Source organism: Bombina bombina, chromosome 2, assembly GCF_027579735.1.
Source record: "Bombina bombina isolate aBomBom1 chromosome 2, aBomBom1.pri, whole genome shotgun sequence".
Classification (NCBI taxonomy): Eukaryota; Metazoa; Chordata; class Amphibia; order Anura; family Bombinatoridae; genus Bombina; species Bombina bombina.
Window position 1 is genome coordinate 1,021,516,244 of NC_069500.1, and position 12,561 is coordinate 1,021,528,804.

The 12,561-nt window shown below is 37.4% G+C and overlaps 1 protein-coding gene across 5 annotated transcripts in view; it reads right to left on the minus strand.

The window, feature by feature from the left end:
* The window catches only part of ANXA5 (annexin A5), a 194,263-nt gene that overhangs the window by 146,656 nt on the left and 35,046 nt on the right, over positions 1 to 12,561 (minus strand). For 3 of the 5 annotated variants that reach the window (XM_053703610.1, XM_053703604.1, XM_053703606.1), the window contains exons 2-3: positions 10,420 to 10,495; positions 4,932 to 4,969 (exon numbers count right to left, since the gene is read on the minus strand). In XM_053703610.1, coding sequence (XP_053559585.1) covers positions 4,932 to 4,949 — 18 coding nt within the window. In that variant the 5' untranslated portion in view covers positions 4,950 to 4,969; positions 10,420 to 10,495. Of the gene's footprint in view, positions 1 to 4,931; positions 4,970 to 5,934; positions 6,034 to 10,419; positions 10,496 to 12,561 lie in introns of those variants that run through there. The other 2 variants (XM_053703608.1, XM_053703609.1) reach the window with 2 other exon arrangements.

A 12,561-nucleotide genomic window follows, 5' to 3' on the forward strand; every position in this document is an offset into this window, starting at 1 on the left:
TACATTTAAACACCAAAAAACTCTTAACCATCTCCGTGGAGATGTTGCCTGTGCAACGGCAAAGAGAATGACTGGGGTAGGCGGAGCCTAGGAGGGATCATGTGACCAGCTTTGCTGGGCTCTTTGCCATTTCCTGTTGGGGAAGAGAATATCCCACAAGTAAGGATGACGCCGTGGACCGGACACACCTATGTTGGAGAAATCTGATTTAAATTTAAAAAAAAAATCCACACAATTATCATGGTACACTGTAGGAAACTGTAACCTATAGTTTTAGAAACATATTTGCTTTGAACTTTCAGAGGTTTCCTTTAATAGTTAAGTTTCCTAAGGCAATGAAGGGGGGGGGGGGGAACACACATGCTACACCAGCTGTGGTGCTTCGTGTTTCACGCTCTGTTAGTCTCAAGCTTCAATATTCAATCACTTATATAAAGCCACTTTTCTCAGAGAAGCTCATCAATGAATCCCTTAAAATCTGTCACCTATTACACCAATAAGACCCAACTGCTCTTCCTCCTTGACCCATATTATCAACCAACATCCCATGCCCTCACATTTTGTCTCCGTTCTCCCCTAGACAGTAAAATGAATTAGCCCTTCTGAGCACTGGGCCCTTGATAAAACGAAGCTGAGATAGGGATGCCTAAGAAGCACTGTTCCCTCTGAGCTGTGCACATGCACAGCAGTTTTAGAGCTAGCGCAAACAGCTTTTTAATGTGCGCACATCTGTCATGATGCTGACTTTACCCTCCATTTATACCTGCAGGAAGCAGACATAGAAAGTTAGCATACTGGTGTACAAAAAAAAAAATATGTACTAGTTACAGAGCACATAGTACTCTATAAGACAGGAGGCAGAGAAGAGTGGTGACTGCCCACACACTTCAGCCTTGGTGCTCTGATGAACAGTGTGTCAGATAGTACTATAAGGGCCTTTACTTTCTCCAGAGGTAGCTCATGATAAATGTAGAACATCAATGCTTGTTTCTTCACATTGTAGATTGTGTTCATTTTGTAGTTCATGAACAATTAGTCCCAAGCAGCTGTCTGTGTCCAGTGATTGGGAGGAAAGACTAATACACATCAAACGGTGCCAGCGTTTAAGGGGAATGCTTATCAGTTGCTGGGGTCTCATTCTGTCTTTTTAGATCAGAAAGTTTTTTATTTGGTAAAAACTCTAAACAATCTTTTTGTTAGTCTGAGTTACTCCTCTATAAAGTGAGGGCAGCAGCGTCTACCTCTGAGTACATTTCCCTACTTCAGTGGTCAGGCTGGCTGTTTGTGCTGTGGCTTAGGAAGTCACTCTGATGTAAGGTTCTGTGCATTTACAGTCGATTTCTGCTTGAACATGTATATTGTGTAAGACTGCTTAATAAAATGTGTAAGACTTCTAAATTACTGCAGCCATGTTCTTGTGTTACTAAGCTTTGATAGATATATATATATATATATATATATATATATATATATATATATATATATATATATATATATATATATACACACACACATACATATACACACACACACACATACATATACATACACAAACACATTGATTGTCATTGGCTCCCCATGTGTTCAGTTAGAAGAAACCAGTAGTGCATTGCTGCCCCTTTATTAACAAATTATACCAAGAGAATGAAGCAAATTGGATAACAGAAGTAAACTGGAAAGTTGTTTATAATTGAATGATCTACCTAAAGCATGAAAGAAACTTTTTGGGGTTTCATATCCCTATAAAGTTACTTTAAAATGATATAAATTTGCAAATTAGTGCACATTGTGAAAATGACAGAACCATAGGCATATGGAACAACATCATAGGGTGGGTATCACTTTATCTTCCTCAAATAGACTAACTTGAGACCACTTATTTGAAAGCAGAAATCTTAATTTTTAAATCAGTGGCCTTGTGTTTGTTCAGCTGCCAGGGATGTTTTTTGGGGCAAACGAACCAAGCATCTGGAGGTGGTGGCCAATCTAAGCAGAAGAGGAGTCTGGCAGTGAAGCGCATTAATGTATTTTCTAATTTTTCATTAATAATTGTTATAAAATATAAATAACATTTTTGGCATTTTGAGAAGGTGAACCGATTATAAAATGTAGGACCACAAAATGGGTATTTAAAATATTATGAACAAATTATTCTGTCCTATTTATTAAGGAATGTTAAACAGTAAATATATGCTAGGCATAATGATGTATTCAAAGCAAAGATTAAGAATAAAGTACTTTAGTTAACACAGTAATGGGCGCTGCCATGTTTAAACTAGTTTTCTATGTGTCTCTGTTTTTGCAAACAAGGCTGTGTGAAAACCTTTTTAAATAATCCTATTATATATCGTATCCGAATGCAGAAGGAGGTGGCCACTTGCAGCATTCTGCTCTTTTTAAAAAAAAAAAAAAAAAAAAAAAAAAAATCAGATTTCTCCTTGTAAAAGTGTAATACACTAAGATCTTGAGTTGCACAGATCTTAGTGTGTTACACTTTCACAAGAATAAATCCGGTTCCGAAAAGAACCAAACGCAGCAAGAGGCCGCCTTCTTCCCACACAGCCTTGTTTGGACAGTCTGTTATTGCCTGCTTTTTTTGTGTGTTTTTTTGTTTTTTATCTGTCCCCAATTGACATCCACAAAAAAGATAGATAAGGGGAAAACTTAAGTTCAAACACTGAGGCACTTATTACTTTATAGAGACTCGGTGGAATTTAGAAAAACAGCAATTTTCAATGTTAAAGGACCACTAAATACAGTAGAATTGCATAATTAACATTTTTCATAATGGTAGTAAATTGGAAAGTCTTAAAACTGCATGACCTATCTGAATCATGAAAGCTTATTTTGGCTTGAGTGCCCATTTAAATAACAGGAAAAGGAGACAAATAATGAAAGTATATTGCAATTTTTTTTCCCCTCACATAATTAAACATTTCAGATCATAATCTCACACTGTTTAAACATCCCTTTTTTGTAGGCTATAAAAAAAAAAACTAAGTAAAAATGGTGTTTGGGTGTTTTTTTTGCATTTCATATGGTGATGTTTTCCCATACGGTATTTCCGCAAACATTTTGAAGACAAACTAGTAGGTTAGATCATTTGGACTCTCTATGGAGCACAATCAAAAAGTTACATTAAACAATTCTCAGTTTGTGTAAAAATTGTGTTTATTCCACAGTGCCTAGAGAGGCAAAAAATCAAATTCTGTATTCTAGGTTTGTTTTAGCCATGGACTCTTTAGGGAGCGTGGGACAACCCCTAGGTGGGTAATAATTATTCATGACACTTTCTTCATACTAGTGCAGTTACTGCTTTCTCACTATGAATTATTTAATTAAATATAGTTTTACAGATTGTCTTTTCACATCTTTGCCTTTTTGTAGAATTAAGTGATTGCAAACTATATAACTACTGTAGTATGCTAATCACTAAATAATATAATTCCAAAGTAAACCGCATTTTTAATATCTTATATTTAATATGCTGCCAATCAAGATACTTCCCTCCGCCCCCTCAACAACTGTGTTCCCATAGAAACCGTGTGTGTATATATGTGTGGTGTGTATATATGTGGTGTGTGGTGTGTATATGTGTGGTGTGTATATGTGTGGTGTGTATATGTGTGGTGTGTATATGTGTATGTGTATATGTGTATGTGTATATGTGTATGTGTGGTGGGTATATGTGTGTGTATGTGTGGTGGGTATATGTGTGTGTATGTGTGGTGGGTATATGTGTGTGTATGTGTGGTGTGTATGTGTGGTGTGTATGTGTGGTGTGTATGTGTGGTGTGTATGTGTGGTGTGTATGTGTGGTGTGTATGTGTGGTGTGTATGTGTGGTGTGTATGTGTGGTGTGTATGTGTGGTGTGTATGTGTGGTGTGTATATGTGGTGTGTATGTGTGGTGTGTATATGTGTATGTGTGGTGTGTATATGTGTATGTGTGGTGTGTATATGTGTATGTGTGGTGTGTATATGTGTATGTGTGGTGGGTATATGTGTATGTGTGGTGGGTATATGTGTATGTGTGGTGGGTATATGTGGTGTGTATATGTGGTGTGTATATGTGTATGTGTGGTGTGTATATGTGTATGTGTGGTGTGTGTATATGTGTATGTGTGGTGTGTATATGTGTATGTGTGGTGTGTATATGTGTATGTGTGGTGTGTATATGTGTATGTGTGGTGTGTATATGTGTATGTGTGGTGTGTATATGTGTATGTGTGGTGTATATGTGTGGTGTGTATATGTGTATGTGTGGTGTGTATATGTGTATGTGTGGTGTATATGTGTGGTGTGTATATGTGTGGTGTGTATGTGTGGTGTGTATATGTGTATGTGTATACCCTCATTTTCCCAGTTGGCCCTCATTATTACACTTTGTAATAAATAAATAAATAAATAAATAAATAAAATCTTCCACACTGCCCATTCCCAGTCGCAAAGAAAAGTTAGGAAACCAGTCTGACATTGAAGGTTTTTTTTGTTTGTTTTGTTTTCTTTTAAACTGATCAAACTGGTAAAATAAATGGAATCTTTTTAAAAAAAAAAAAAAATGCAGGCCGTGTGCTATCCTCACATGACCAGCTACTGTGCTCTATTAAGCTCAGCCTCAGTTTGACTTTGGGTGGGTTCATTACAGAAATGAGGAAAAGAAAAACGTCTGGACAGAGGAAAGAAAATGAAGAGTACATTAAATTGTGAATTTTGCTGACTTGAACAAAACATCAGTCTGGTTTCAGTAATCAAATATGAGAAACAAATTTAGTATATAATCTATGAATGGAACAATTTACAGGAAGAGACAGATATATTAAAAATGAATGATTTTCGTCAGTAATTCTAGGATAAAAAGTCCCCTTCTATTAATAAGCCAACCAATAACTGACAGAGTATGAATTACCCATAAATACATTTTTTACTCACCTTTCCTTTGTAAGCCATGTTGACTTTGATTAAATCACCTGAGGAATTCAACAATAAATAAGAAAAGCTGAATTATTGTGTGAGACTATATTAGAAGAAATTCAAGTCACTTTAGATTGTTTAATCTAGGGAAAGACCGGTTTCTATTGTGTACAGACAAAAAAATAAATAAATAAATATATATATATATATATATATATATATATATATATATATATATATATATATATATATATATATATATATATATATATATATATATATACACATATACACACACACACACACACACACCGGTATATATATATACACACACACATATACATACACACACACACACAATACATATTACAGGACTGTAGGTGACATTCTAAACAGAAAACTCTACAACTGTGGCAGTAAATAAAATGTATCAGCATTACAACAGTTTGTTTATGCAAAGCAATTCTTTATTCGGGTGAAAAAAGGGACTGCTTCTTAGATATATATATATCATTTAAATATAGCTCGTTAAACTTTTAGGCAGTTTCAGACAAGGTAATATGAGCTGTGCATTTGAGACAGACTTCTGGCAGACCTGCAATTACATTACTTGCTAATAAACGATACAAGAGCTCATTACTTTCAGTCTTATAAGCATACAACAGACAAGATGAATCAGTCCATGAGCAGACACTCAGGCAAAAGTTTGCTATTACTACAATTGTTTATGATACATTGAACATCAGGTATATCAAATGTTTTTGTAAAGCTTTATGACTCACAGAAACAGCTACTTTATAAAGTTTAAATAATTAAAATTGCATTAACAGTGAGTAGGCTATGGGCTAAATGTATTTGGAACTATTTCACTGCCACATCACACGGTTTTTAAAAGTTATCATGCACACTAGAATTATATGCAATGTTTTGCAATACTAAACTAGAGGCCTGACTCTTTTTAACAACAGCCAGGAAACGCATCTGTGTATAAATGTCTAGAGCACAGCCAGAGAATACTTACGTTGCCTTCAAAAGCAACTATTAATGTAGTAACAGGAGATGCTGCTGGTCACCTCAGGCTGCAGAAAGCAATGGAGAAATCTATCCACCCAGTGAGTGTAAAGTCAGTGAATCCCTCCCTCTGTGACCAGACACACCCAGGATCCCTGCTGCCTTTATCCACTTCACTTCTGAATACTGATGTTTCCTCCTCTCTCGGTCATGCAAAGCTGCCTGTCTACTAGTTTAACTATTTGAGTGCTAAAGATGGATTTATTCACATATCACAAAACAGGCCCTGCTTTATCATGTAGTAGCTTAACCTCTGTGTAGCTGGAGGAAAGGAGACACCTATTATTATTATTACTATGAGGCTAGAATAGACTTGCTAAACTAAATTACCTTTACAATATGCAGAAATCAGATGCATGTGAGCTACATTGATCTGTTCAGGGTAATCTCATGAAACCTGGGTTATATATTAAAACTTTTGTTTTTTAAAGTATCTTTTAAAACAGGCCATACAATTATATTTAATTAAAAAAAATTGAGACTGAAGATATGTGTACCTAGATATATGTCATTGTTTAGCCAGCACAAGTGCAAATATTTGCCTGGCAGTATGAAGCTTTGATGTACTTGCGTTATACCTACCCAGACTGACTCACATCTAGGGCTCCATTTATCATTATTTTTTGAAATACGACTTTCAGTTCTCCTGTAAGTTCTGCGCAGCTCGCCTTTGGAGAGGGACACGTGCGCCAATATTTATCGTTAAACCGGTAATATTTTAACGCCAGTTTCCAAAGTCGAGATGCGGCGGATTAATGATAAATCTCTCCATTAGTATTACATATGCGCCTTATTTATCATTAGAAATGCTCCCAAATTCACTTGTTTTTTGTATATAAAATTGTCTTACTTTATTTTTTTATTTAAATACAATTGTTTAAACTACCCTTGACCGTGTATTACAATATTTAAATACAAAACTATTGTAATTTTAATGTAATAAAATAAAAATAAAAATTATTTGTTTTTAAAATTATTAAAAAACATGTAACCTAATACATGTAATCTAATCAATAAATGCATTTTTTTTTATTGTGTAAGAAAGTTTTATATTTTTTTTACACATACTACAATAATAATTGTTTAAAACTGGTGTTTGTATTATAACACCTTTATCTCCTTCCACACCCCCTGCAGAATTTTGACTCATATAGATATTTAAAAATGTCACTGGTAAAACGTTTTACATTGATGTAATATTGTTAGCTTTAGACTGATAAGATAGAAAATTAAGAAATATTCCATCTTCTCTCGCGAAAAAAGTGGAGTGAATTCAATGTTCTCCACAGTGGTTATGAAGAACTTTCGTGGTCGTATTTGTAGGAGAATTTTAGGTTCTCCTAAGGTGCAAAAAAACCCAGATAAATCTGAATTTCGTCAATTAGTAAGGCGTATTTCTAAAAATATGACAGAAAAAGCGCATTTTTAAGCTTTATTTGGTGCACATGTGCGCCTTGGCAAGAGAGAAGAGTGGGAGAATTTTGCGATCGTATTTGCTTAATTTTAGGCGTATTTTGCATTGATAAATTGGAGAAAAATTACGACAGCGTATTTATAGGCGCAAATGTAGGAGAATTACAATGATAAATGGAGCCCATAGCATCTCCTCCATTATAGGCTAGATTACAAGTGGAGCACAATCAATGGTGCAGGCTGTGTTATGTTGCACTCTTGTCTCAAGCTAAGAATAATGCACAATCTAGCATTACAAGTAGATGGTTAAAAATGTTAGTAAAAGCATCTTAACGCTATCAAAACTTTTTAGCGTGCCCTATACTTTTATTAGATAGTTCAAGGGGCGCTATCAGCTCGCTCATTGCACTCATATTACAAGTGGTGAGTTAAATCGACAGTCAACACCTGAATTTTTGTTGTTTAAAAAGATAATCCCTTTATTACTCATTCCCCAGTTTTGCATAACTAACGCAGTTATATTAATATACTTTTTACCTCTGTGATTACCTTGTATCTAAGCCTCTGCAAACTGCCCCCTTATTTCAGTTCTTTTGACAGACATCCGTTTTAGCCAATCAGTGCTCACTCCTGGGTAACTTCACGTGCATGAGTTCAATGTTATCTATATGAAACTCATGAACGAATGCCCTCTAGTGGTCAAAATGCATTCAGATTAGAGGCAGTCTACAAGGTCTAAGAAATTAGCATATGAACCTCCTAGTTTTAACTTTCAACTAAGAATACCAAGAGAACAAAGCAAAATTGGTGATAAAAGTAAATTTGAAAGTTGTTTAAAATTATATTCTCTATTAAAATCATGAAAGATTTTTTGGACTTGACTGTCCCTTTAAGTGTTGCTCCAGCATAATCCAAAATGCTGCTGTAAAATTTAGCACTTTTTAAGACCTGAAGTAAACCATTATTGCTTGCTAGTTTACATTAGAAGACACATGAAAATGCAGTAAAGGTTTAAAGTTTTATTTAGACTAAATAATAAGGAAACAAAAGTTTAATAATGAAAAAAAGGTATTGTGGCAAAATTAAAGGGGTATGGTATATGAAAAGAGTAAGAACTATAAAGGGGCCATAGGTCTATGTGTGTGTATGTATTTATGTGGGGAGTTTTTTATGCTTAAAGGGACAGTAAATTTAAAATTCATATAGAACATACAATTTTAACTTGCTAAAGGGATAGGAAAGTCAAAATTAAACTTGCATGATTCAGATAGAGCGTGTCATTTTAAGGCCCTTTTAAATTCACTTCTATTTTCAAATGTACTTCGTTCTCTTATTATCCCTTGTAAAAAAAATGAATACGCACACATCATACACTAGTGGGAGCTGCTGCTAATTGGTGCCTGCACACATTTGTCTCTTGTGATTGGCTAACTAACGGCTAGATTATGAGTCTTGCGTTAGCCTTAAAAAGCAGCATTGAGAGGTCCAAACGCTGCTTTTTAACGCCCGCTGGTATTATGAGTCTGGCAGGTACAGGTGTCCCGCTCACTTTTATTCCGCGACTCAAGCTTACCGCAAATCCCCTTACGTCAATTGCGTATCCTATCTTTTTAATGGGATTTGCCTAACGCTGGTATTACGAGTCTTGGAAAAAGTGAGCGGTACACCCTCTCCTGTGAAGACTAATACCGCATTTAAAAGTCAGTAGTTAAGCGTTTTATGGGCTAACGCCGTAACGTAAAACTCTTAACTAAAGTGCTACAAAGTACACTAACACCGATAAACTACCTATTAACCCCTAAACCGAGGCCCCCCTGCACATCTCAATCACTTTAATAAATTATTTAACCCCTAATCTGCCGCCCGGACCATGCCGCCACTTTAATAAATATATTAACCCCTAAACTGCCGCACTCCCGCCTCGCAAACACTAGTTACATTTTATTAACCCCTAATCTGCCGTCCCCTAACATCGCCGACGCCTATCTACATTTATTAACCCCTTATCTGCCGCCCCCAACGTTGCTGCTACTATATTAAATTTATTAACCCCTAAACCTAAGTCTAACCCTAAGTCTAACCCCCCTAACTTAAATATAATTTACTTAAAACTAAATAAAATTCCTATCATTAACTAAATTATTCCTATTTAAAACTAAATACTTACCTATAAAATAAACCCTAAGCTAGCTATAATAAAACTAATAGTTACATTGTAGCTATCTTAGGGTTTATTTTTATTTTACAGGCAACTTTGTATTTATTTTAACTAGGTACAATAGTTATTAAATAGTTATTAACTATTTAATTACTACCTAGCTAAAATAAATACAAAAGTACCTGTAAAATAAAACCTAACCTAAGTTACAATTACACCTAACACTACACTATAATTAAATAAATTCCCTAAACTAAATACAATTAAATTAAAGTACGAAAAACAACAAACACTAAATTACAGAAAATAAAAAAATAATTACAAAAGTTTTAAACTAATTACACCTACTCTAATCCCCCTAATAAAATAAAAAGCCCCCAAAATAAAAAAAATTCCCTACCCTATACTAAATTACAAATAGCCCTTAAAAGGGCCTTTTGGGGGGCATTGCCCCAAAGTAATCAGCTCTTTTACCTGTAAAGAAAAATACAATCCCCCCTTAAAAAAACTAACACTACCCTCTTGAAGATCTCCCTACCTTGTGCAATATTTTATTTTCATAACTTTTATTACATGGTGTTATTATGAGTGTAACTGTACTTTGTAAGGTATTTTTTATGTGATTTGTGAGACTTATTGTTTTGCGAAACAGTTAACCAGAGCTCTTGTGATTGTGATAACCCAACGTGCATTAACTTCAATTGCGCTCAAGCGATCACATTTACTTTCAACTCGATAAGATAAGCTCAAAGCCAGTATTTTGGTGTTACCAGACTTTGCCGGAATTGTAAATATACTGGCAATGTTAGGGCAGGTATATTTCAGGCAGGAGCATGCAGCACAGAAGAGGAAAACCCTACTTACACAGTGTGTGAAGCTGATGCCAATCAGAGCAGCCTAAAGCAGCAGCAGGAGGTTGGGGCGTTACGCACAAATCATTCTGGAAAGCAAGAAGAGGTGATGTCAAGAACATGGGAGTCCTTTCTGCTTACTGATAGCCAGGGCCGGCCCTATCCATTGCAGGGCCCAAGGCAGGATGACAAAATGGGGCCCCCTTTCTCTCCGCCCCCAACCCCGCCCAATCTCCGCCCCAATCCTGCCCAATCTCTGCCCCAACCCCACTCAATCTCCGCCCCACAGCTTTTATAATGAAAAAAAAATCATTTAAGGTAATGCACAACATTTTATATATAAAAAAAAACATAAATCCACTAAATGTGGAGCACTATAACATTATATATTGCAATATACCATTTGTACTATTGGAACAACTGTTTATGTATATAATGAAGAATTATGCTGACAATTAGGAATAGTTGAGTTGAACTGGGCCTTATTTTTATGTGTTTTCTTATGATAACAAGAACATTAGAGACGCCAGGGCCGGCCCTAGCAAGTGCAGGTCCTTAGGCAGATTGACAGCCCAGGGCCTCTACCCAAAACAAAAAATACTTAAGAAATGGGGCTATGCACTGTACCACACAAACACACAGATATAATACACAGAGATATTTATATACACATACAGCCACACACTCAGACACATACACAGGAACACAGGTGTACACAGCCCACACACACATACACAGGAACACAGGTACACACACCCCACACACACACAGCCCACACATACACACACACACAACCAACACACACACACACACAGCCCACACATACACACACCCACACAGCCCACACATACACACACACACACAAACAGCCCACACACACAGCCCATGCATACACAGCCCACACACACACAACCCACATACACAGCCCACACATACACAGCCCACACATACACACCCCACACATACACACACACCCACAGCCCACACACACACACAGCCCCCCCACACACACAGCCCCTCCACACACACACAGCCCACACACACACACAGCACACACACAGCCCACACATACACACACACAAACAGCCCACACATACACACACACAGCCCACGCATACACAGCCCACACATGCACAGCCCACACACACACAGCCCATGCATACACAGCCCACACATGCACAGCCCACACACACACAACCCACACATACACAGCCCACGCATACACAGCCCACGCATACACAGCCCACGCATACACAGCCCACGCATGCACAGCCCACGCATGCACAGCCCACACATGCACAGCCCACACACACACAACCCACACATACACAGCTCACACATACACAGCCCACACATACACAGCCCACGCATACACAGCCCACACATGCACAGCCCACACACACACAACCCACACATACACACACACCCCACACATACACACAGCACACACACAGCCCACACATACACACACACAAACAGCCCCCACACACACACACAGCACACACACACACACACACAGCCCACACACACACACACACACAGCACACACACACACACAGCACACACACACACAGCCCACACACACAGCACACACACACACACCCCACACACACACTACACACACACAGCCCACACACACACGCAATAAATAAATTAAATGGTGCCTCCAGCAATACAATGAAGCCCCCCTGCAATAAAATGAAGCCCCAGCACAAAAATAATGCCCCAGCAATAAAATGATGCCCCATCTCCCCTGCAATAAAATAATGCCCCCCAACAAAAGTATGATGCCCCCAACAAAAGTATGATGCCCCAAGCAGTAAATGATTCCCCCAGCAATAAATATTTCCCCCAGCCCCACTGCAATGATGCCCCCAGCAATACAATTAAACCCCCAGCCCCCCTGCAATAAAATGATGCCCCCAGCAATACAATGAAGCCCCCCTGCAATAAAATGATGCCAAGCCCCCCTGCAATAAGATGATACCCCCAGCAATAAATAATTACCCCAGTCCAACTGCAATGATGCCCCCAGCAATAAAATTATGCCCAGTCCCCCTGCAACAATGCCCCCAGCAATAAAATTATGCCCAGTCCCCCTGCAATAAAATTATGCCCCCTCCCCACTGCAATAAAATGATGCCCCCAGCAATAA